This window comes from Blennius ocellaris (genome assembly GCF_963422515.1).
Source record: "Blennius ocellaris genome assembly, chromosome: 16".
NCBI lineage: Eukaryota > Metazoa > Chordata > Actinopteri > Blenniiformes > Blenniidae > Blennius > Blennius ocellaris.
Window position 1 is genome coordinate 22,222,313 of NC_137665.1, and position 25,610 is coordinate 22,247,922.

Consider the following 25,610-nt stretch of genomic DNA (forward strand, 5'->3'; position numbering starts at 1 on the left):
AGTGGTGTGGAGTAACTGCTGGTTGAGATGGAGAAGGGGAGGAGTAACTGGGTTTGTGCTTATTCACTCCTTTTCAGGTATGTTGGGTCATATTTTCACTTTGTCTTCTGCTTTGCTTTGCTCTGGTATGTTTTTGTTAATTTGTTTTGTTGCCTCGTGTTTGAAATAAACTTTTTCAATTCAAAATTCTGAATTGTCTAAGTCAGTGTCTGTTTTAATTTGATAGTGAAACGTTTGTTCTTCAAACAATGATCAATCTTTTTAATATAATTGCTGTAAGTTATGTAACTGGTTACACTCGTTAGTGAAATCGTAGATGACAGCTGTTATTGAAGAAACCACGCCATCTGGTGGCCTAATGTATCAAACCATGCTCCACATTGACAGCCTATGATTGGACAGAACTCATCAAAATCACCGATTCAGCCAATCAGAGGCGGCTGGAGGCGGGACATGTGATGCCCGTCTATTTTGGTCGTGATTCTTCCTCCCGGTTCATTGAACGGTGCACCGCGGCATATATTAGCGGAACCCCGCTTCTAGATGGCGTCTCACGGTAAGAACAACCCCGTTTTTAGATGTTGTCTCATGGTAAGAACAACCCCGTTTTTAGATGTTGTCTCACGGAGAGCAGAACCGCCGCCTGCTCCTCGGTGCTGCGTTCGCGGTTCGCCAGGTGAAGCCAGCTGGGACAAGCTGTCCGTTAGCCAATATGGTGTCGGTGGGAAACCACGGATTTGAATTCACACTGTGACACACTGAGACAAACCCCTACCCTCTGGTTAACTGGTTAATGTTAATTGTAGCTGAACAGCTGTGTGCTCCCTCGAGCTTCTGACCCAGTTGGTGAAGGCGGCCCCGCCTCTCGGCTCAGCACCGGTGTTATGGATTAACTGGTTTTCATGTTAACTGGTGACCCTCTTCCTTTTGCATCCTTGGAGCAAGTTTAAATCAAGGTCACTACAATATACAGCTATTATAATATATTACTTAATATACTTGAAGCTTGTTTTTGCCTTTTACAGTTTATTTATCTTAAGATCATTTTGTGTCCTTATCTATCAAGTGAATTTTATACAATGAGTTGAATATATGCTTAATTAATCTGATACGAGACCTTAAACAGTTTCTTGGTGTTTCTCATTCTAATGAACAACTTTCATACAATGATTTTCAATATAAATAAATGTTTTTTGAGTTTGTTTGAATGCTGTTTTTTTTGTTTCGCAGATTATTCTCAGACGTCAGGCCAAGGGTGAGTTCTACTAACAATTTCTTCATGGAGATAAAGTCTTTCACCTGGAATCACGTCCTAAATATCTCAGTAGAGTTTGAGTCTGCATTTTGGTAAAATCATTCGGAGAGGTTTTGATGTTAAAGTTGATTTAAAGTCTGAAAAATTAGTTTTGTCAAATTTCTTCAGAGAAATGTTTGTGGTTTCTTTAACACAGTGAAAGTCACCATGTGGTGTGACGGTCTTTCCTCTGTGTGTGTGTGTGTGTGTGTGTGTGTGTGTGTAGGTACGGCTCCTACAGCGGTGGCAGTGGAGGTAACCATGGTTACGGCCAGTCGCCCGGTCAGGGCTACAGTCAGCAGGGGTACGGTGGCTACAACCAGAGCTCGGAGGGCAGCCCCGGGTCCTACAGCCAGGGTGGGTATGGAGGCTACGCCCAGCCGCAGTCCGGTAAGCTGATCTTCATCTCCATGTGCAAAACCTTTCAACTTAAAGTGTGTTGTTGTTATTACGTTTTCATTTCAGAAAAGTTTCATGTTTTGGCCTCACAGGCCACAGGACAACTTTTTGAAAACGATGTCTATTTATATAGAAACTGCATAAAGACTGAAAGCAATGAAGTTTTCCTATTCCGGCCTCAGTCACACGGCGCAGATGTGGGTTCTTTTTCACTGATGTTTTAATGCTTTGTCAAGCAAACCAAACTCCAAACACCAAAACACTGTAGAATTAATAAAAAAACAAACACAAAGACATGACAAATGATGAGAAACACTGCATAACACATCTATACATAAACAAAGGAAAACTTAAAACGTACCACTTTGGCCTGTTTATGACTAAAGCTGGTATTAGATTTTTCTTCTTTTTCTTCTTTAATGGTCTCTGTGAATATGTTTTTCCTCTCGAGTCCTAAATGCCGCTTTCATTTAGCGGTAAACAGGAAATATTAATACAATGATGAGTGGACACGCGCATATTACACCAAAAACAAAATATCCAGCAGATTCTTAATCAAACAAAATACGTTTGTCACCAAAACAAAGAAATGACATTTGCAATATCGTGCAAGACGGACATTCCAGTGGACAGACCAAGGTGGATTGTTATTACAGTGACTGTCAAAATAAAACCATTAAGTTGGATTGTTATTATGGTGACTGTCAAAATAAAACCATCAAGTTGGATTATTGATATGGTGACTGTCAAAATAAAACCATTAAGTTGGATTGTTATTATGGTGACTGTCAAAATAAAACCATTAAGTTGGATTGTTATTATGGTGACTGTCAAAATAAAACCATTAAGTTAGATTGTTATTATGGTGACTGTCAAAATAAAACCATCAAGTTGGATTGTTATTATGGTGACTGTCAAAATAAAACCATCAAGTTGGATTATTGATATGGTGACTGTCAAAATAAAACCATTAAGTTGGATTGTTACTATGGTGACTGTCAAAATAAAACCATCAAGATGGATTGTTACTATGGTGACTGTCAAAATAAAACCATCAAGTTGGATTGTTACTATGGTGACTGTCAAAATAAAACCATTAAGTTGGATTGTTATTATGGTGACTGTCAAAATAAAACCATCAAGTTGGATTGTTATTATGTTGACTGTCAAAATAAAACCATCAAGTTGGATTGTTATTATGGTGACTGTCAAAATAAAAGCACCAAGTCCCAGGAGAATAAGGACTGGGAGTCATGACAATCTGGAGGGAACGTTGTGATTGTCCAGCTACTGAGCATGTGCAGAAGGACTATTGACCAAGGCCGTGGTGAGCATGTGCACAATAGATTCAGAAACATTGGGTTCTCAAAATTCTATATGAAACTTTTCTGAAAATAAAAACAATGCATCTTCACTAAACGGGGCCTTGGATAGAAAAATCGTTGTTCGTTTGATCCCAAACCATCTAATGTGATTGATGTGACAATCTTAACTTTCCACCAGGAGGATATGGCTCTGCTCCCTCCAGCCTGGGAGGAGGAGGAGGAGGAGGAGGAGGAGGAGGAGGAGGAGGAGGAGGGGGGAGGGGGAGGAGGAGCGGGAGCAGGAGGAGGGTATGGTCACTCCGGTCAGCCATACAGCTCTGGAGGATACAGCAGCGGCAACCAGCCGTCGTCCTTCTCAGGTTATGGCCACCAGCCGCCGGCGCAGCAGCAGCAGCCTCCGTCCTCTGCAGGGTGAGATACATGACTCTTAAAGAGACAAGCCCAGCTACTGATTGTTGAGGTGATGGCGCCCAGCCTTTGTAATAATAAGAATAATGATACATTTGATTTGTATAGCGCTTTTTTTACACACTTTACATCATGATCAACTCAAGCATAAAATGGAGAAACATTAAAAAACAGTCGTAAAAATGCATAACAAAGAAGGAGATTTGTGCTCAGTGTTAAAAGCAGTTGAACACGTGAGTTTTGATGAGGGATTTGAAGTGTTCAGAACAGTATAGGTGTGTTGGAGGGGGGGCGGGGGGGGGGGGCAGATATGGAGAAGGCTCTGTTGCCCCAGGTTCGGTTTTTTGATTCTGAGTTTTCTCCTTTTTTTTTGATCAGTTATGAAGGAAACTCCTCTGCTTCCAGCTACAACCAGCCTCCGAGCGGCGGGCACGGTGGAGGGGGAGGTTATGGTGGAGGGCAGGCCTGCGGGTATGGAGGGAGTCATCAGCCACCGCCTCAACATGGAGGAGCAGGAGGAGGAGGAGGAGGAGGAGGAGGAGCAGGTCACTACAACCAGCCTCCAGCTTACAGCTCCCCTCCTCCCCCCAGCTTCAGCCAGCAGAGCCCGTACAGCCAGGGAGGAGGTGAGGACCGCTGCTCACATTTCTCTCCGGTCGTAAGACACCAGGATGAAACGTTTTCTGGTCTTCACTCTGTCAGGATATGGAGACGAGAGCCCGCCCATGAGCGGAGGAGGTGGAGGGTACGGCGGTCCCGAAGGAGGTTACGGGGGCCAAGAGGGCTGCGGTGGGCGGGGCCGCGGTGGGCCGTTCGGAGGTCGTGGCGGCGGCGGCGGAGGTTACGATCGGGGCTTTGACCGCGGAGGCCGGGGCGGACCGAGAGGAAGAGGAGGCATGGGGTAAGTGTTGAAGGGTCTCTGTATGTGCAGGTGGACTGTGGGTCAGAGCGTTTCCTCCTTCAGTCCACACACACACACACACACACACACACACACACACACACACACACTCTCTCTCTCTCAATACCGTGTAGGTGGCTCCGTCTGCAGTCTAATCTCTGAGGTGAACACATGAATGAAAACAGTCCAAACTCCTGCGTAGCCCCAGAATACACAAACCACTGTTTCGGTATAACACATTGTTGATTGCTCTGCTCCTGCTGGACCTACCTGCAGCGTTTCTCCTCCTGGACAATAATGACAGGGCTGATGTGGCGCTGGGGAAAGGTCAAATGCTAAAACAAACTCAACGACCACATTCTGCATCCATGATAATCTCCAGACAATGAGGTCAAAGCATCATTGAGGGAGTGTCTTTGTTTCCACCTCTCCGTTAAAGCAGCAGAACACAAACTGATCATGACCAGTTGCTTGTGTTGATCCCGATCAACAGATGGTAGCGTAGAGTCTCATAAGGTGCTTCTGTGACTGCAAAAGAGGTGTGACAAATATTGAAAGGAGATAATTAACAAGGATGAACTCCACCGGTTCCTCAAAGCAAGGGGGCGGGGCTTAGAAGAGCAGCCAAACAATTGTATTGGCTGCAGCGTCAGGACACGCCCACAATTTCTTGATACATTTTCTTCAAAAGTCGGTCTTGATTTATTTTGTCACACACCTGAAGGCTTGTAGAAGCTCGAGGTTGGAAACGCCTCAGGAAGACGGGCGAGGAAACGGAAGAAAGAAGAGTGAAGTTTCACTGTGATGTGAACAAAAAAAACAAAGGTGTTTAATGCAAAAGATGTGCTGTGTGGCCACATCAGGGTGGTTTCATACAAGCGAGGAAACCAAACTGCCTGTATGATGGTGGTTTGGATGGATTGGAACCCCGGCGTCTGGTCAGTGGGCGTCTCAACGCCCAGCGGCAGACCGAGAGAGAACACCTCGGGCCTGGTTCTTTGGGTTCAGAGTGAAGGTCTGAACAAGACAAGAAGCTGTGACGAAAACACATTTATGCTGATGGTGAGATTTTTAAATGTAAAGAAGAATTTACTTGAACCCCAAACAAACAAACAAACGCAGAGCGGAGGTGTTTTGTTGTGAAGGGAACAGTGTGAGCTTCACATTGAAGTGTTTGGTTCAACGTCATGCGGATCGACTCGCAAACCATGGACACGTGTAACCAAAAGCTGAATGAACCTTATAAATGAAAAGCAGACAGTTCACAGATCAAAGATTCACATGGAGAAGCTTTGAAGCACAAAGGGTTGTGGGTAAGTTCATCTTTCAGTTTGTTTTTACTCCTGGAGGTTCACCTGCAGTTTACTATTTCCTCTTGATGTTAGTGAATAACTGAGATCAAACTGGTTTCTCATGTCATCCTTTTTTTCTCATCCGTCATTATTTGTATTTACTCCTCCCACACTGTCATCAACCAATCAGACTGCGAGAAGAACAGCTGAAATGTGATGTATGAGGAGTGAGAGGACCGTACGCAGAGGAGAACAGGACATAAAACCACAGATCGTGGAATACCAGCAAGTTGCAGATTGATGAGAACAGAAAGCACAGGTCAGGAACTGAAAGAAAACCTGCACGCAGGTACAGAGAGAGAGGGAGGGAGGGAGGGAGGGCGAGAGAGAGCACGACCTGTTTACACAGCAACTATTTCAAGAGAAAACAATTTTTGTCCCATTTTGGGTGTTAGAACAGTGCTTGGAGCGACTGAGGACGCGACGGTGGAACACAGCATTTCAGAAACACTGCTGCAGTGCATGTGCAACACTGCTGTAGTAAGAAGTTGTGCCTATGCTCAGTAGATGGACAATAAAAAGCGCGTGTGTCGTGACCCCCAGTCCCTATACTCCTGGGCCTTGGTAGTTTTATTTTGACAGTCACAGTAATCACAATCCAACTTGGTGGTCTGTCCACTAGAATGTCTGTGTTCTGCCATTGTGTGTGGTTTTGTCACAAAAAGAACAAACAGCACCCACTAGTGGCCCAACCTGAAAACGACATTGTTTTCAGTGTTTCTGCCATTGCTGTTTAAACGGAGGTTGTTTTCAGAACTCTGACCTGTAAACACTAAATTTTCATCAAACAAAAATGCACTTTCACTTGAAATTAAGGCCAAAACAATTTTTTTTTTCTCACTCGCGTTCTCAAAAAACCTTCTGTTCACCAGTCACTATGAACTTGGCTCAGCACGAGGCTTCAAGGCATGTAGTACATATGCCAGGCCTTTAGGGGCGCTGGGACTCACCGAATACACCAACAGCGCAGACGAAGACACGGAGAACAGACATTTAGAAATAGCCTCCTGCTCATAGACGTCTATCTAACTCTGACTTATATAGGTCTATGCTCCTGCTCATCCTGGTACTCAAGGAATCCAACAGATCGCTTGATTTAACCTGCTGGTATCAGTAACTTCTGCAGCGCCTCCTGGAGCACGGAGCCCGTCATTGTTGTCAGTTCCTAGGTTACCGGGGGGAGGGGGGGGGGGGGGGGGTCGAGCCGGGGTTATAGAATTTCTACACTCTGGGACCAGTGTTTGAAAAAAAAAAAAAAAACCCAAACCTCCTGAAACACGACGCTGTGTGGATGATCGGCCAGAAATGGTGCGTTGACGTGAAGCGGCGTTCTGGTGTGGGTGACCTGCTGCCATAGACACAGATGGAGAGAAGCTGAGAGCATTGGAAAAGCTCTCAGCAGCGTAAACCTACAGCAGCGGCTCTGAAGGTCCACTGAAGGACAGAACCTGGATCTATCCTAGAAATGGAATTGAAATGCCTGATCCTGGTCTGGACTGATTCTAGAAAAACAAACTGATTCACAGAAGTGAGTTTTTCAAAGAGAAATCACTGAACGCCTGCAGTATTTCACGTGACTTTTTGAATAATCCAAGACATTTGACCATCACACCGAACATGATTTAATGTCTATATCCAGTATGATGTCCCTTGCTTGTGTGTTAACTTGGCTACAACTTGTTTCCATGACACAGAAAAGTGGCGTCGACTCACAAACTAATGCCACGATAGCTTCCATCACCCCCCCCCCCCCCCCCCCTCACCTGTTACCTCCCAGCTTCACTGTGTCGTACTCTGCTTTAATCAATCTGCGAATCTTCTCCGTAGGCTCTTACCTTCTCTCCAGGCTGACTTCTACACCTCAGCCATCTTTTGGAGTTCTCGCTGTGCGGGGTCACACTGTAGGCAGGAGACTGTAGTTTCAGGACAGACTCAATCAGTTTGCGGTCAGATCTTCAAACTGCCGCTGCAGTCTGTGCAAAAGCTGTCTGGGATCTACAAAAAGCTCACACCTCTCCAGGAATCACAGGTGTTGAGATTTGGTTGATTAATTGACATTAAAAAGCAATTTAGGTCAAGAAATTAATGCTTTATGAGGGTGAAGGCAAACTGCCTGTAAATAGAAAAGACCTCTTGTTTGAGAAGTGGCCTCTTGTTCATGAGGTTCTTCAGGAGGGCCTTGATGTGGATGAGGGGCAACTAAAGAAGGGTGGATTTGAGAGAAGAGAGAAAAAGAATGAAAGTTGCCAAGAACCCGGTGAGAGAAATCGCTGTTGGTGCTGGTCTTCAATGCGTGTCGTTTCTCTCTTCCTCTTCATCAGAATGGGCGATCGAGGAGGATTCAATAAGTTTGGTGGTAAGTGACAAAAAAAAAAAAAAAGCCTCTTGAAAAAGGTTAGTTGGTTTTTAAGGAGACAAAGTTAAATAGGAAGAGATAAAACGATAAAGCTGTTTCATCATGATGAAATATGTTTAAAAGTGGAGTTGAAGTTGAGGCTCAATGTTTCCTGGACAGGTAAGATCACCTGCTGTGTTCGTGGCTGTCAAATGTGCTGTGGCACAAAACCCACCTCTAAAGGGTCTGATCCCTAAAGGATCCCATCCCGAGGGACGACACATTTAAAGGCCGTTACTGTAGTTACTGTACGACTGACACTTGCTCTCCTGTTCTTCTCTAAAAGGAAGTGTTGTTAATGTTGACGCTTTCATCGTCTCAGGCCCCGTTTACATGACCAAGTGAAAACGGATACACTTTTGTTGTGTTTGGGTGTTTGTTTACATGACAATGGCGCTCGGAGCCACAAAAAAATGCAACTTTTTGAAAACTGTGCCCGAGGTGAAGCTTTTTGAAAACGCACCACGTTTCTGTCTCTGTGTAAACAGCGGAACTTTTGTGAAACAGTTCACACATCACTACAGCCTTAGTAAATGGCTCTTGACACACGCTCAGTAGAGCCAATCAGAACAAAGTTTCCTCCGTGGTGTCATGACTCCATATTCTCCTGGACTTGGGGCTTTTATTTTGACAGTTAGCGTAATAACAATCCACCCTGGGGGGTCTGTCCACCAGAATGTCCCTGTTCTCTGTGTTTATGTGTGTGTGTGTGTGTGTGTGTGTGTGTGTGTGTGTGTGTGCGTGTGTGTGTGTGTGTGTGTGTGTGCGCGCTCTCTCAGTACAAAAAGAAAACGGCACCTACTAGTGGTCCAACATGAAAACTACATTGCTTTAACAGTTTCTGCCATTTCTGTGCAAACGCAGAACTTTTCTAAAATGAAAACACAACAACGATGCGTTTCCACTTGAAACATATAAATGTAGTGTAAATGGGGCCTTCGTGAGAAATCGCATACAGAAGACAACACCTGATGTCTGAGGTGGTGCTGCAGCTCCGTTTCAGATGGCATGAGCATCAACGCAAAACCGTCAGGGTGAATTAGGAAATATAGGCTGAAGGCTGTGAAGTCCCACATTTGGATTACGTGGTTTTCTGACATTTCACAGAATTTTTCACCAAGAGGTATCATTAAGAAGTTCACAATGCCTGAAATGTTTTAACTTTTCTTTAAAAAAAACCCGAAAGAGGTGAGGAAGCGGTTCCAGCAGGGGGAGCTATTGTCCACAGCACATCTCTGATCGGTGGCGTTTGGTGCGTGGTTTGATGGAGACGTTCAGAGGGGTGGGTAGATGTGATTACATTGTGTTGTCACGTTGAAAACAAGAAACAAAATGTGACAATGGAAACGTCAGAGTTCCACCAACATGACACAGGTGAAATACGGCGTCCTGAGAGCGGGGGGAAAAAACTTGCGTTGTTTTTAAACCACAAGACAAAACATTTGTCGGAAATGAAAACGTTAAAATTGAAAGGCCAGCTCGAAATGAAACTCGCCGGATGGAGATTAAAGGTAAAATATGTCAAATGTCTGTCCAACACATACTGATATAATTCATATAATTAGATTTCATAGATCATTTTGTTCTGCTGCCTAAGTAATCAGTTACCAGTTAGCGCTGGATCTTTTAGCCTCTCATTACCAGTTTTTACCACCAGGTGGTGCTTTTCACTCACTTAAGCAAAGGGATGAATGGACAATAATAAATATAACGGGAAAAACAGACGTTCTCTGAAACATTCACAAATCTACCCAACAATGAACACTGCACCACAAAATTAGTTAATACTGGTTTTACATATGATTTTGTTATATAATTTTACTGTAGGTTTTTTTAACAGTTAAGACTAGAAAGTTTGAAATGATTAAAATATATACAGTATATGTCAGACCTCCCTGTGTGGACCATTAGAGGGAGCTCTACGTCTGAATCAAAGCTCAACACTATGGGTACGTTCGAAAAGTCCCTCCTACCTCCTTCTCTATGGACTTTACCTTAACTCCCTAGATGACATCACAAGGTTAAGGAAAGGTGTTAGGAGGCCTCCTAAAGGAGTTAAGGAAAGGTGTTGGGAGGCTTCCTAAAGGAGTTAAGGAAAGGAGTTAGGAGGCTTCCTAAAGGAGTTAAGGAAAGGTGTTAGGAGGCTTTCTAAAGGCCTTAGTGAAAGGTGTTAGGAGGCTTCCAAAAGGAGTTAAGGAAAGGTGTTAGGAGGCTTCCTAAAGGAGTTAGTGAAAGGTGTTAGGAGGCTTCCAAAAGGAGTTAAGGAAAGGAGTTAGGAGGCTTCCTAAAGGAGTTAAGGAAAGGTGTTAGGAGGCTTTCTAAAGGCCTTAGTGAAAGGTGTTAGGAGGCTTCCAAAAGGAGTTAAGGAAAGGTGTTAGGAGGCTTCCTAAAGGAGTTAGTGAAAGGTGTTAGGAGGCTTCCAAAAGGAGTTAAGGAAAGGTGTTAGGAGGCTTCCAAAAGGAGTTAAGGAAAGGTGTTAGGAGGCTTCCTAAAGGAGTTAGTGAAAGGTGTTAGGAGGCTTCCTAAAGGAGTTAGTGAAAGGTGTTAGGAGGCTTCCTAAAGGAGTTAGTGAAAGGTGTTAGGAGGCTTCCTAAAGGAGTTAGTGAAAGGTGTTAGGAGGCTTCCTAAAGGAGTTAAGGAAAGGTGTTAGGAGGCTTCCTAAAGGAGTTAGTGAAAGGTGTTAGGAGGCTTCCAAAAGGAGTTAAGGAAAGGTGTTAGGAGGCTTCCAAAAGGAGTTAAGGAAAGGTGTTAGGAGGCTTCCTAAAGGAGTTAGTGAAAGGTGTTAGGAGGCTTCCTAAAGGAGTTAGTGAAAGGTGTTAGGAAGCTTCCTAAAGGAGTTAGTGAAAGGTGTTAGGAAGCTTCCTAAAGGAGTTAGTGAAAGGTGTTAGGAAGCTTCCTAAAGGAGTTAGTGAAAGGTGTTAGGAAGCTTCCTAAAGGAGTTAGTGAAAGGTGTTAGGAAGCTTCCTAAAGGAGTTAGTGAAAGGTGTTAGGAAGCTTCCTAAAGGAGTTAGTGAAAGGTGTTAGGAAGCTTCCTAAAGGAGTTAGTGAAAGGTGTTAGGAAGCTTCCTAAAGGAGTTAGTGAAAGGTGTTAGGAAGCTTCCTAAAGGAGTTAGTGAAAGGTGTTAGGAAGCTTCCTAAAGGAGTTAGTGAAAGGTGACGTCATAATAATGCGACGGCGGTGCAAATTAGCGACGTCTGCTGTGGCGGGAAAAGAACTACAAGTTTGTGAAAATGGACGATAAAAAGTACATTTGGGTTTTAGATGATTTCAAGTTGTTCCAGCAGATTAATGCTTTGGTAATTTACATGATCTGCTCCTTTTCACTCATCCTGAGTTTCCCTGAACGCTCCGATGAACCGGCCCTTTAAATGTAGTCGCCAAGGAATTGTGGAGCAGCATGAGCTGATCTCCTTTGGTAAAGGAAGCATCAGTGTTTCCTAGGCTAAAGGAAGCATCAGTGTTTCCTAGGCTAAAGGAGGCTCTAAAGGAAGCATTGAGCCTCCTTTCCTTTGCTTATTGAGAATTCAGACAGAATTGGCCGCCACACAAACACTTCCGGGATTAAGGAGAAGTCCATCAATAAGAAGAAAGGAGGGACTGTTCAAGTTTATACCCAATTACTTTATATTTGAACACCACAACTTGGTATCTAACAGGAAGTGATCTCAGTCTTTCTGAGCTGGCACAAATTCTTCCAGACTCTCCGGGTGACACAGAACAATCATGGACATTATTTTTATTTCACTACCAAAGTCCCAATGAGTTAAAACCCACGACAAGAGCATCTTGCTGTGAAGTGCTAGCATCCAGAAAAAGGTTTGAAGAAGATTATTGACTCCAGTAAAAGAGTTGGTTTCTCCCGATAAGATAAGATGAGATAAGATAATCCTTTATTCATCTCACAAATGGAGAAATTGACAAGGACGGTCATAAGCTTGGGTTCATCACACTGATGATGATGATGATGATGATGCAGCAGTAGAAAGTCCACCTCCAGAAAAGGTGATGGGACTTGAGCGGAGCAAAGAGCTCCACATGTGTTTCTGTTCTTCTCCATTGAACTGAGGGACGCTCCTGTGGAGTGGGGTGGTGTCGCCTCCACACTGAAACACCAGTTTAGGGGGCAAGGAAACAAGAAACATGTTGCCTTGTGGATGTTGTTGAAAACGGGTCCTGGACGCTCTGCAGAAAGTGATTTACTGGAACCCCATCTACCAAGAGTGAAGCCGTTTTGACTGGAATTGTCTCTTAAGGTCATGTAGATTTACGTTTTCCCCATTGTCTTCTATAATCAGCACAAAGTCAACATCAACCAATCAGAGCTGGTTGATGAAGAGCTTGGGCCTCGTGTGATTGACCACATGGTGTACATGTAGGGTTCTCGTGTCCAGAGCTCCGTCTGAAATCCATCATACACTAGTATCTGATATTCCAGGAGGGAAAATGGTGTCCTGTTTGGCAGTGTAGGGGTGGAGGACGTTGGTGATGATCTGGGTGAATAAAAGGACAATTAAACCCAACTTGTCCTGTTTTAGAGAAATCATAGCCTAATTAGTATCATTTCTGGACTCGGTACCAAAACAAATCACACAATTCTTTGTATTCTGTATGTCTGTGTTCTTCAGTGAAATAGGAAAGAGCCCTGGTTTGTGTTTTTGTCATGTGATCCAGAATTTTCAGACACTGAACTCTGTTGAAATGACCCTGTGTGTGTGTGTGTGTGTGTGTGTGTGTGTGTGTGTGTGTGTGTGTGTGTGTGTGTGTGTGTGTGCTCTTTCTAAAACTTAAGTGTGTGTTTGTGTATCTTCTCAAGGACCCAGGGATCCAGGACATGTCCACTCAGGACCAGGATACAGTGAGTCATTTATTGTGTTCTGATTATTTTGACCAAAATAACAAAACAACCACCAGCAATGGCAAATTCACAGTTTTTATTGCTACAAATAAGTCGTAATTCTCCAATATTTCCCATCCCGGTGCCACAGTGCAGGACCAGGATAACTCTGATAATAACACCATCTTCATCCAAGGCCTGGGAGACGACTACACTGTGGAGTCAGTGGCAGACTTCTTTAAGCAGATCGGGATCATCAAGGTACCGCTGTCATCACATTAGATGATTCACTTATAAAGCTCATTTTCAGTGCTTCCACAGTGTTGAAGGCCTGCGCAGACGCCACACTCTCCCACTGTACCATGATCATGAATAATGTACCATGTCTCGCCCTGGCAGGTCAACAAGAAGACGGGGATGCCGATGATCAACCTGTACACCGACCGGGAGACGGGCAAGCTGAAGGGAGAGGCCACCGTGTCCTTCGATGACCCGCCCTCCGCCAAGGCCGCCATCGACTGGTTTGATGGTGAATTTCAGACCTGGTTCAGGGTATTGGTGAGACTGAGAGCAAGACCTGGGTGTTCTCCTCGTGTAGTACTGTGGTTTTACCGAAGAAGCAGAATGTGGTTATGACACATTCAGTTTTAAATAGTAGGACCAGTTTCCCAGTTGGCCTCCGTTTGGTCCTGGGGCCTCCTCTGTGTAACCTTGCGGAGGACTCCTACGAAAACTGCTAGTGTGCTCAAAAGCTGAAAACGGCGTGCGCCCCAAAATATTTGGATGCGAAAAACCGTACGTACACACATCTGCATGCACTTTCTTTTTACAGATCACAGTCCACCTGGATGACAGTTCATATCTCACCTCAACACCCACGTTTTGCCATCAATGGTCAATGCAAGGGGCCTCAGGAATATCTTTGCATCTCATTCAGCCTCCTGATGCTAAATCCTGAATGGAATTTTCCAGAGAGTGATGTAGTCGTGAGGAGGTGGAGGTTTGGAGATAATATTATTTGGTGTCACAGTAGTGGAATCACTAATAGAGGAACATAAAACAGTGATTGGCAGCACGTTGTCACTGCTGGAAATAGTGTGAGAGCCTCAAACTGTAGCAGTAGAGGAGAGGGGGTTGTGACCGCATGACTCATCGGTAGCTCAGAGGTTCTTGTACATGTTTGTAAGGAAACCAGAATCCCACGCACACGTGGGGAAAACATGCAAACTCCACACGGAAAGACCCGAAGCAGGATCTTGTCAGTGTGAGGTGACAGTGCTGACCACTGGCCCACCCCGCAGCCCCATTAAACAGCCTCCATGGCTGTGACGCCATCGTGTCAGATGGTCGGAGAGGAAGGAGACATTTTGGTGGAGACACAAGCAGACCAATTAAATCCAGTTTTATCTGTTTATTAAATGTATAGATTGAATATTTCAACGGGGACGATTGTGTCCTCAGTCACTAGAGGTGGACTGCAGCTTCACTCACAACTGTCACCGCACTATTTATACACTGACTCTGAAATTAGCCTGATTGTTACACACCTTGTCACAATTGATAATCAATCAGTTGTATCCCCGCTCTGTACTATTAGAAGATGAAACTATGACATATGAACATGGTTCTGCTGATTCAGCAGTAAAGTTCCACTAAAGAAACATCTATACCACTGCAGCTTGGCTGTTTATGATTATGTGGATCTGTAAGTCTGATATTTGAAGATATTAAATGTATGAGATGAATCTTCAGTTCTCCACCTCACCATCAGTGCTGCAGGTTCCTCGTCTCCAAAATGTGCTGCTCAAGGTTCATAGTTGTCGTACCGGTATGCACATTCTCCCGCAACGTTAATTTCTTTAGATCACAAACTCTGCGTGGGAAGTGGCGTACACGTCTTCCAGGACCTGTTCTGTGCGTCAGCAGCTTTTATAGATGAGGCCGCTGGTGTTTTCGGTTTGGACAATGAGTTTCATGTTAAATTCCCATGTGGTCGGGAATGGCAGTGGGACACCAGAGCAGCAAAAGTCCAGAACATGACCCTTTGAATGTTTTGGGAATTTGGTGGATTGTTTTACTCCCAAACTGTGAGCGGTTCTGAGTCTGACGGGACGGGTCTGGTCCACCGGGCTGCTTCCGGCTCTTGTTCTGGGAGCTTTGGGAGTGATGGTTGAGGAAACCAGAAGAAGAGCAAAGGCTCCTGAGTGAACCTTTGCCCTCAATCTTTGTGTTCCAGGGAAGGACTTCAATGGAAACCCAATCAAAGTGTCGTTCGCCACCCGCAGAGCCGACTTTGGAGGGCGAGGTGGGATGAGGGGAGGACGAGGACGAGGAGGTGACCTTCCCGTTAACCCTTGTTTCCAGTTCAGACAAATTGAGGTTCACGTTATCAACAAATTTACTCTTCAAATGATCCCACATCCAGGTCACGTTGATCACAGAGCCTCCCATCCTTCATCCAGCACGCAGAACGCTTCCTGCTGGAGTTACAGAATTTATAATACAATGCAATACAATACATATTAAAACATCAGTACTTACCAAAGACCATTAGACCATTAGAGACTAGTCAGTCACTTCAAAATATGACTGTTAAAAATAAATAAGTCGTCAGAAATCCAGTCTATTTCCAAAACTTGTGTATAATCCAGTGTAAAATAATTTCAATTTGTTGAAAACTAAGCCTTGAAATCGCAGCACAACTTCGCAAAAACTCATCAAATAAACAATCGAATCAAATCAAATGGAAACTAAATCTGAATTATATAAATTGTGTCCTTCTTTAACGTGTATTATTTTTAATAACAAGTGAAGCAGGAATGGTTTCACCTTGCTGACGTGTCCTCTGGTCTTTATCTGTCAGAATGTGTCAGGCACATAAAACATAAAAACATTCCTGCTTCACTTGTTAAGAAAAGAATTGATAATATATCTTTAGGAACGACAAAATGGACTTAATTTAGTTATGAGAAAGAAAGAACATCAAACATAATGTGAAAAAGAAACAGCAGGACGACTCACAAGATCACTAAAAGACCGCGCAACAAGAAAATGCAAACCACTGCAGAAGAAACGACCACATTATGAACTGGAAGAAGGGAGGCTCATTAGGGATGTCCCCATACAACCTGTTCACCGTCGATACGATACCGATATTGCAATTGAGTCTTGGCCGATACTGATATCAATCCGTTATGATATCAGTACGGCTCATACATACTTTTATGACTTATTTTGTAGTGTGGAATGTTAGAATGTAGGGATTAAGGGATGTTACTGAAACAGAGAACAGCAGTCAGCACCGGTAAGTATGAGAGGAACTGACCCATTTGTTATTAACCAATTGGTTACATACATTTTAACCTTCAACATAATATCTACAGTGTTCTACAATTGAATAAAACATTAATTAGAAGACCCTGAAATCAGCCTAAATAAATCCAATAAAAACAAATTATACTTATAAAGTGCAAACAATTCAAGTTCACTTCAGGTATTCGTTACTGTCAGTATGTGGTGGGAACAACTGAGGGTGGGGATGGTCTGAGCTCCAGACGTAGGTGGTGAAGCGAACAGCATTTGCTTTCTCCACATGTGCGTCAATACACTTTTGAACCTCTTTGTGCATCTGGAGTAAAGTTTTGTAGACAAAGTAGTGGCGGCTAGGAACAATGTAGCGAGGCTCAAGGTGCTCAATGACGCATTTGAATGCAACATTAGCGCAAACATCATTGTTGTTGTGATCACATGGTTCCTGCGTGCTGGATCAGGGCCTTCTATTGGTTGGGTCTGGGTGCTCTTCTTATTTGGTATCTGTGGTATCAACGTTAAAGTGCATTACCGCCACCTACTTTGTTAGTGTGTGAACCGCATGTGAGTCACCTATGGGTAGATGTGCTGGACCGGAAAATGGTGTGCTAATGGGAGTGCTTATATCGGAGATTTTAGATGCAATCTGATCAAATCCGACACTTGTTTTTATGGCTGATATCGGACCGATATCTAATATCGATATCGGATCAGGACACCCTAAAGGGTCCTTACATGGAAGGGAAACTAAAGCCCCGTTTCCATCGCACACAAGTGGCGGGACGGAGCGGAGCGGTACGGAATAGAGACCCCGACCGAAATTCTGGGTCGCGTTTCCACTGCAAAGAGGAACGTTAAAAGTGGGCGGGGCTTATGAGCTCCGTAGAAATGTGACATTACAACAGAGAAGAAAGTCGTCAGATCTAGATCTTGTGAATCCTCTGTTGTTGTTTACATCCTCCACCTTGCACTGTTATTTTTTGCAGCGGGGAAAAAAAAAAAACTGTTTCTTTTTGCAGCGGCAGAGCTGCAGCTGCTTCCGTGTTTGTGAGAGAGCGAACGTTCCGGCCACTTGCCGGCGACGTGCCCCGCACTCGAGCACTCGGGTGCGGGGCAAGTGGCCGGAGCGTTCCCCCCGGTTGGCTGAGGCACAGACACGGGAGTCTGAGCTTTCTGCTCAAACACAGGAGGTTCTCCACTCCGGCGCTGATCGCGGTCCGGCAGCTCAGCGTCGGAACACGGAGGCTCTGAGCTCCTCTTCATCGCTGCCGCGGTCCGTCCCCGTGATAAAGCACCACTGACCGCGGCTGAACAGAACGCTGACCGCCTCTGGAAAGCGGAGCTGCCGGAGCGCGGTCAGCGCCGGAGACGAAAGCTCCAGACTCCCGTGTCCCGGACGCGCATCCACGACACGGCGAGCGCTATGCTGCAAACAGAAAACTCCAACGCGATGCAAAGTCCCTCCCCCCGGTCTCCCCCTGCCTCAAGTTGCTCTTTCACAACAAACACTAAAGTTGAGCAGCAAAGAAAAGAAAAGGGAAAAAAAACCAACCAGAGCACAGCTGACCACACTGACAGCAGAGGATTCATCCAGCTGACACATTAACATATTGAGGGCGTATAGTAAATCACTGACCAATCACCAGACAGCAGCTCAAACTCAGACCCGTTCCATGGTCCTGGTACCCCAACGGAAGGGGAGCGGAAAAGCGGTCGCCTTTGGAGCGGTCTGGAGCGGTTTAGACCGCATTCCTGTCGTGACACGCGAACCGGAGCGGTTTAAACCGGTCTAGGCCGGTACTTTTTGTGCGGTGGAAACGGGGCTAAAGGGTGGATAAAGGAGGTCCAGACGACCATGAACCAGGAAGAAGGGCCGTCATCCTCTCACACGCCTGGGACTCCATTCTCCAGAGACCACCGGACTGCGGGGGGCGTGGTCGGGGGGCGTGGTCAGGGGGCGGGGGGCGTAGCCACCTGATAAAGACCGACACGTCATCTCACGCCAGGTGACGCTCTGAGGAAGACTGCAGACGAAACATGTCAGCAAGGTGGAAACATTCCTGCCTCACTTGTCGTTAAAAAAGAATCTATAATTTAGAAACTCAATCCAATCCAGAACAAGAAAATCACTAGACTCAATAAACAGACTGAAACTAGTCCACAAGCTCATTGATATCTAGTCCAACCAACAAAATCAAACAAATCAAAGGGGAAATCATCAGAAGTAACCCCCAACTGTTATCAAATCATAAACTGGTCCTTAAACCCTTCCAGTAATCTAATCATAATAGATCTGAACGTGTCTTTAATCCTGAGACAGTCCTAAACAAGTCCATAGAAATTCACAAAACACCCTAAAACCCAGTTCACAACTGGTTCTGACACTATCTAGAACGGACTGGGTCAACTGGACACCCAAGTCTTCACAGACAGTTAGTAAAAATGGTAAATCACTGGTTGTATAGATTATAAGAAAATAAACTCCTCTGAACTTCTTATCAGTTGTAAATATTCTGGAAATAATCCCAGAATATTCAAAGCCTTTTTTTTTTTTTTTTTAGAAACCCATAATTTACTGGTAAATCTGATGTATGCAGGGCCGATGGGTCGCGGAGGATTTGGAGGAGGTCGCGGTGGAGGTTTCCCAGGAGGCAATGGGGGAGGAGCAGGAGGAGGAGGAGGAGGAGGAGGATCAGGAGGAGGAGGAGGATCACCTGGAGGAGGAGGATCAGGAGGAGGACAGCAGAGAGCTGGAGACTGGAAGTGTTCAAACCCGTGAGTTCAGATTTACAGATTCCACTCATCACCCGACAAAAGCCATTGTATCAGGTGACGGTGCAGCACTGAGCTTCCCGAGTTCCTCACTGAGGAGCAGCAGCTCCACCCTCAGGCTCTCCTGAAGCTCAGGGGGACAGATGCACATGTGCAGTAACAGGCTCCGTCGCCTCCATCAGTCTCTGCAGGAGGGATTAGAGACCGTGAAAGAAACTTTCCTTGGGAGCCAGATTAAAAACTTCACGATACAGTGGATCTGCTCACTGGTGCCATGGAAACAGACCCCCCCCCAAAGTGAAGAAGGTTTTGCGGATACACTCGTATTCATTGTCGTGTAAATGGCGCCTGAGCTGCAGGAAAGAAGCGCAAACGATGGCTTGATGTTAAAAGAAAGTGTTTCTGTTCTCTTTTGCGTGTTTCCTTCTTTTAGTAACTGCGGTAACCTGAACTTCTCGTGGCGTAATGAGTGTAACCAGTGTAAGGCTCCAAAGCCCGAGGATGAAGGCGGGATGCCCCCCATGGAGAGAGGTGAGGCTAACACTGGAAATCAAAGTACTCGGTGAAGTAGTACAGTAGCAAAGTATTCACTCCGGAGGAAACCTTGTTTTTATTGTCCGTCTACTGAGCATGTGCAGAACAGCTACTTAGGAACTGGCAGCGTTTTACCGTCGTCCTCTCAGTGGACCCCCAAGTTTAGTGCTTCACTTGAAAAGGTGCAAACGAGGCCAGAGACAGTTTGTGTAACAACAAACTGTAAAGACAAAGACTTGTCTCCTTCACTTTACGAGTTGAAAGCTGATGAACACTTTCCAGTCTGACACACACACACACTCTCTCTCACCTGGTAGAAGGACAAGATAGAGAGAACACACACTTGCATCTCAGACAAGTAATAAAGAGCAAAACTACAACAACCCATAAAAGCCTTGACCTTGAACGACCTTGAACAAAGAAGTGTTTAGTTAATCCTCGTCAGCAGCTCAGATGAAATAATTTCTATGGAACAATGTGAAGTAGCAGCCGCTTCACTGTCACGATGTCTGAAACGACTGGTGGTGTAACACTCTGTTAGAACAGCACAGACACAAAACGAGGGTGAGAATCTGAATCAGTACATGATTTCTCTTGCTTGTTTAAGCTGGAGCTGCTGTGATCACTGAATTTCCCCATGTTGGATGAATAAAGTCCGATCTTGTCAGATCTTGTCTTGCCTGACGTGACGATGTGACTCCATCAGGCATGAAGACTGGATTAACTGACATTTCATAAAGATTCTGTTATTTTAACGACTCATCGCCGACTGAAGGGAACATCTACTGCGTGCTCTGAAGGTTTCCTTCAGGTTTATGAAGATGGGTTGAAATTGTTAGTGTTTGTGTGAATCCATTCTAAAACAAGTTAAACTGAAGCCACTCCAGAATCAGCCTCCAAACTAAACCCCAGGTCAGAGCCAGTCCTCTAAAACAGTGTTTTTCAGCCGCTGTGCCGTGGCACACTGGTGTTCCGTGAGATCTAGTCAGGTGTGCCGTGGGAAATTAACCAATTTCACATTTTTTTCTAAAAAACATTTGCTCTCACAGCCGCTGTCAGCTGTGAGAGCAGTGTGTTGAAGAGTAATCATGTATAAATACTGTGTCGAGCGCCACGGTAGAATTGTTCTGAGTCAAGATTCTATTCTACCAGTGGAACACCAGAGGCTTTTACTTTAATATGAACAAACACAACAGGAACTTCATAACAGGATGAGACTCCACACAACACATTTCTCACTCCTGGTTGATCACCAACATCCAACAAACCAAACTAGACGAAATAATTAACTATCTGAACCGAGGAACAAAAACACAACACAAGCACAAACCAACACACACAACAACCCCAACAATAACCCTCCATAACCTCCGGCAACACATAACCTGAACTCCCATCATGCCCTGCAGCGACCAACTCCCTGATGCTACAATACTCTTCACCACTAGAGGGCAGCACAGAACTTTGCCGGTGAAATGTAAAGTGACAGACGTCAGTGTGGTTCATCTCCACCTCCTGCTACCATCTTGTATCAAAGTACTGTGTCAGTGACAGTGATGGAGAAGTTTTAGAAAAGGAAGAATGTGAACCAGGATCTCAGCTCTTCATCCATCAGGTCCAGGTTTCACACTGAGGGAGTCACTATTAAAAAAACACATTGGGAAATACTGTTTTCTGTATTTGTTTGATTCCTGTTGATAAAACTTTGATGAGAATGACTTTATATTGTTAATATTGGCTACAGAGTTTACCATTTTAACATTTTCAGGTGGTGGTGGTGGTGGTGTGACTCCAGATGTTTCCAAACAAAAAAGTGTGCCTTGGCTCAAAAAAGGTTGAAAAACACTGGTCTAAAAAACCCAATCAGGTTAAAGCGTGAGGATGAAACCAGGTGGAGAGCAGGAACACACCACAGCCCGCCACCTCCTTCTGAACTTTCACCTTGGATCCCTGTGCTTCCAGGAGGTTATGGTGGCGACCGCAGAGGCGGGTTTGAACGTGGCGGCGGCTTCAGGGGCCGCGGCGGCGACCGCGGCGGCGACCGCGGCGGCGACCGCGGCGGCTTCAGGGGACGAGGAGGGGACCGAGGAGGGGACCGAGGAGGATTCAGCCCTGGGAAGATGGACGCCAGGTGTGATGAAACCTGAACACACACCTTGAATCCATCTTCTGTACCTGCTTGATTAAAACCACTCACACTGAACATCAGACCGTCTGAATTTCAGGGATCGTCACTCTTTTTAACCTGACTCTGCAGACAGGAAGTCAAACTCGGGACTCAGTTTGTGACTCGAGTCAGTGCAGATTTTATTATTATCCCCCGCCGTGGCCGATAGGCCCCGAAGGGGGATCTTGAAACAGTCTCCGTACGTCCGTACGTCCGTCCGTTCGAACGTTTCTACCTAGATCTCGGCAACCCCTGGGCCCACAGTGACCAAACTTCACATGTGGATACATCTCAGAGGGGGAAGGGATACTATGGTGACCTTGACCTTATTTGCATATTAAGTAGGTCACAGGGTCACGAAGTGCTTAAAAACACATTTTGGGCTCTGGAGGCCTAGGTTTTTGAGCTAGGGCTCTGAAATTTTATACACACCTACTAGTACTCTGGGGACACCCTCCAGCATACCAAGTGACCTGACCTTGACCTTGAAGATTGGTAGGGTCTGAAGTTTGCTCGTCATGGTTGCACAATACATGTATTTTCATATAAACATTTCTCCATTTCTCAGCAGTTCCTGGGCCCACAGTCACCAAACTTCACACATGGATACTCCACCTGGGGAGAAGGGGCACCATGGTGACCAGGACCTAATTTGCATATCAGGTCACAGGGTCACTAAGTGCATAAAAACACCTTTTGGGCTCTGGAGACGTATTTTGACATAGCTTATGAAGAAGACCTTTCAGATTCTACATAATTATCTACTAGGACCCATGGAACACCCTCTAGTGTACCAAGTGTGCTGCCTTAGAGCTGCTTTGTGAGAAAATATAAAGCCCTCCGGCGGGGGATTAGCCCAGCAACGGCCTTCTTGTTTGTAGAAATGAAACTGAAGCTGATTTCAGACACATTCCTGGTGAAGCAGGACGGACCTGCTGAGTTCAGAAGATGAAGATTGTCTTTAAAGGACCCATATTGTCTATATTTCATGTTTCACAGTCCATCTCTGCTCATGAGGAGAATAATGTGGCTGATCCAGTAGAAACACTCCAAACTAGTGAAATTCTAGTATTTCTTGTATTGAGCTGACGTCACCTCTCATGAACCGGCTGGTTCTCAGCTCCTCCACCTCCTCCACCCTCACGGAGACTGCAGCCCAGCCCACAGCCGCCCACAGCCCACAGCCCATTCCCTTTCAAAGGGAATGGGACTGGAACATCCAAAACATCATGATGTGAAGTTCAGACTGTGGACGTTCTGTTGGAACTGCAGCCAACAGGCGATAAGAACAAGAACAAACACTGCAGCCACTTTACTGAACACTACAGAAAACTCCTAATATGCATTATATTGTATAAAGGGACCAGTCCGAGGGGATGTAAAAACCTATTTTATTGGTTGTTCTTTGCACGTTTAATGTTTAATGCACAGATGGGTGGTTGGCAGTACATCTCATTGTACTGGTGACCAGTGTTGGTGGAGTTACCTGGAAATAGTAATTAGTTACTGATTACTTACTTGTGGGAGTAACCCAGTTCCTTTACTGATTACATATTTTCAAAATGTATGACTTACTTTACTTTAGTTACCTTTAGTTACTTTTCAAAAACATGATGCACAGCCTGAATAAACTAAATAAAATTCTGTTGGGACTGCAGATTCTGTCATATAAAACTGAATCAAAAGAAAGTCTTTTTTTTTTTTTAAACTGTTTTGTTTCAATCTTCTAACTGAGAAGTTAAATTAAATGCAACAGTCTCCAACTTGAAGGAAATTGTTGAACATTTAAACCTTTTCTGCACATTGCATCCTATTTTCATGAAATAAAGCAAGTATCTTTTATGTTAACTTTAAAAAATATATATTTTCACATTCCAGCATAAAGAATAAAAAAAAACATCTTTTTGTGTATGTTCTCCTTCATTCCAATAGATAAATGAAGGAAGTGAATCCAGAGTTTTCTCACTGATTTGACTGTCCTGTGCTGCTTTCTCGCTGCTCACTCAAATTGAAGCTGGACTTTTTCACCATAGATGAAGGATTTCTTCTATGGTGCAGCTGCAGGTGCTTCTCTCTGTGGTTCACACTCACGTCTCACCAGATATAATCACCGTTTCGTAACAGTAACGCATTACCACCCATCAGTGCTGGTAACAATAACAATACCATTCTATTCTATTCTCCACACGCCTGCCTGGAGCTACGGGAATAAACACAATGCCTTCAATAATGCTGCTTGAATGAGTTCAAATTGGACTGAATCACCCTGAAGGTCATACATTAAAATGCAGGATTACTATTGCAACAACACATCGTCAGTAGGGTAAAACTAACCTGTCTCACGACGGTCTAAAGTTGTCTGAAGAACAACAAAGTTTGCAGAAAACAGTTTGTTTTCGTCGGGACATTTCACACTCCGAGAAGAAGCTGCGTGAACTTGCAGACCACGCCCCCCTCACCACAGGCCACGCCCCCTACGGGCACTCCAACACACGCTCTCTTCCACTCTTGTTATTTGGGATGTTTCTCCCCATGAATCCCGGGCCGTTCTGGTGTCCTGATAAGATTTTACACTGGTCTGGTGGAGATTTTGGTATCTGCCTCACCTCCTCCGCCAGCTGCTCTTCGATGGTGTACATGTGGAAAGACAGAAGAAAAATCTGACCAATCACAGGAGGGTGTAGTAATCTGAGCAGGCCTTAATGTCGCCGTGCTGCCTGTAATGTGAGCGTCACTCTCTGAATGTGTCGTTCAGTGTTTGCTCCCAGGAAGGAACCCATTCAGGCCTGTGGTTTGAACTGACGGTGATTTCATGTTTGATTGCTGATGATTTCACTGTTGTTGTTTTTGTTATTCAGGGGGGATCGCAGGCAGGAGCGGCGAGGGCGTCCTTACTAACCCTCCGTCCTTCGCAGACGTCTGCGCAGCTCGACCCACTTCACTCATCTTCTCTTCGACTCTGTTCTCCTGATCCATGTTTCCCCATCTGTTAGAGGAACAGACTCCAGAATCCATTCATAGGAAAGGATGGACGCGTCATGAATGCAGAAATGTGAAAATCCATCTGATGACTCCTTTTTTTTCCCCCTAGATTTCTTTGTAGAAGTGTAGCTGTTAGAAGTGTAATGTGCCCGGAGGGAGCAGAGAAGCCGGCGATCATCTGCCAGAGGAAAAAAAAGTGAAGTTAAAAAGTGTTAAAAAAACAGAGTTGAGACGGCAAACAGAGAACACGCTTATTCAACAAGTTATCTTGACGACTTCACTGAAGTTCAGGTTGATATTTAAGCTTGGTTGTTGTTTTATGTGACAAACTTTAAAGGTTTAATATGCATGATTTCAGTAATTGTTTTGTGCATCCAGTCTGCTCTCAGAACAGGAAAGCAAAGTTTGGAGTTCCTCAGGGATCAAATCTTGGTCTTCAGAAGATTCAAACTTCTCAAAGAAACAAACCTGAGAGGCAGCTGCTGTAGCAACGTGGCGTCACTCTGAGACCAATGGTTTGCATTACAAATCCCATAATGAGGAGTTTAGGATGCAGGAAAGGTTTATTTACCTCCAGTCAAATAATACAGAATAACCAAGAGAAAACTGTCGGAGTGGATTCAGAACGGTGAACTCGATGAAGCTCTGCCAGCAAACTATTCAAAGAGACCGAATGTGTGTCTGCAACTCTACAGGAAGCTCTTTTGTTTTCATGTGTATTTATTACTTCTTCCTTGTTGTTTTTATTGTGAGGAGTTTCAGATGAAACTGTGAAAAGAAATAAACTGAACCGATGCATTTTTTTCTTCACAAGTGGTTCTTTTTGTGTGTAGGAAGGAAGAGGAGCTCAGGAGGAGGAGCTCAGGAGGAGGAGCTCAGGAGGAGTGGAGGAGAAGCTCAGGAGGAGTGGAGGAGAAGCTCAGGAGGAGAAGCTCAG

The 25,610-nt window shown here is 44.8% G+C and overlaps 1 protein-coding gene across 1 annotated transcript; it reads left to right on the plus strand.

Annotated features, from left to right (window-relative positions):
• The first annotated feature begins 479 nt into the window (after nt 1–479).
• On the plus strand, nt 480–25,367 carry fus (FUS RNA binding protein). Its single transcript, XM_080511078.1, has 16 exons — nt 480–556; nt 1,231–1,255; nt 1,521–1,684; nt 3,197–3,210; nt 3,296–3,429; nt 3,805–4,052; nt 4,129–4,327; nt 8,001–8,035; nt 12,889–12,930; nt 13,061–13,170; nt 13,309–13,438; nt 15,146–15,244; nt 18,816–18,993; nt 19,424–19,521; nt 21,487–21,655; nt 24,550–25,367. The coding sequence occupies exons 1-16, from the start codon at nt 544–546 to the stop codon at nt 24,587–24,589; spliced, it is 1,698 nt and encodes a 565-aa protein (XP_080367204.1). The 5' UTR covers nt 480–543; the 3' UTR covers nt 24,590–25,367.
• Nucleotides 25,368–25,610: the final 243 nt, after the last annotated feature.

What these genes read in the sequence shown, in the direction of transcription:
- fus (XM_080511078.1), top strand. An exon ending in CCACTCAGGACCAGGATACA is followed by an intron (nt 12,931 to 13,060) that starts GTGAGTCATTTA and finishes CCGGTGCCACAG; the next exon opens with TGCAGGACCAGGATAACTCT. An exon ending in GATGCCCCCCATGGAGAGAG is followed by an intron (nt 19,522 to 21,486) that starts GTGAGGCTAACA and finishes CTGTGCTTCCAG; the next exon opens with GAGGTTATGGTGGCGACCGC.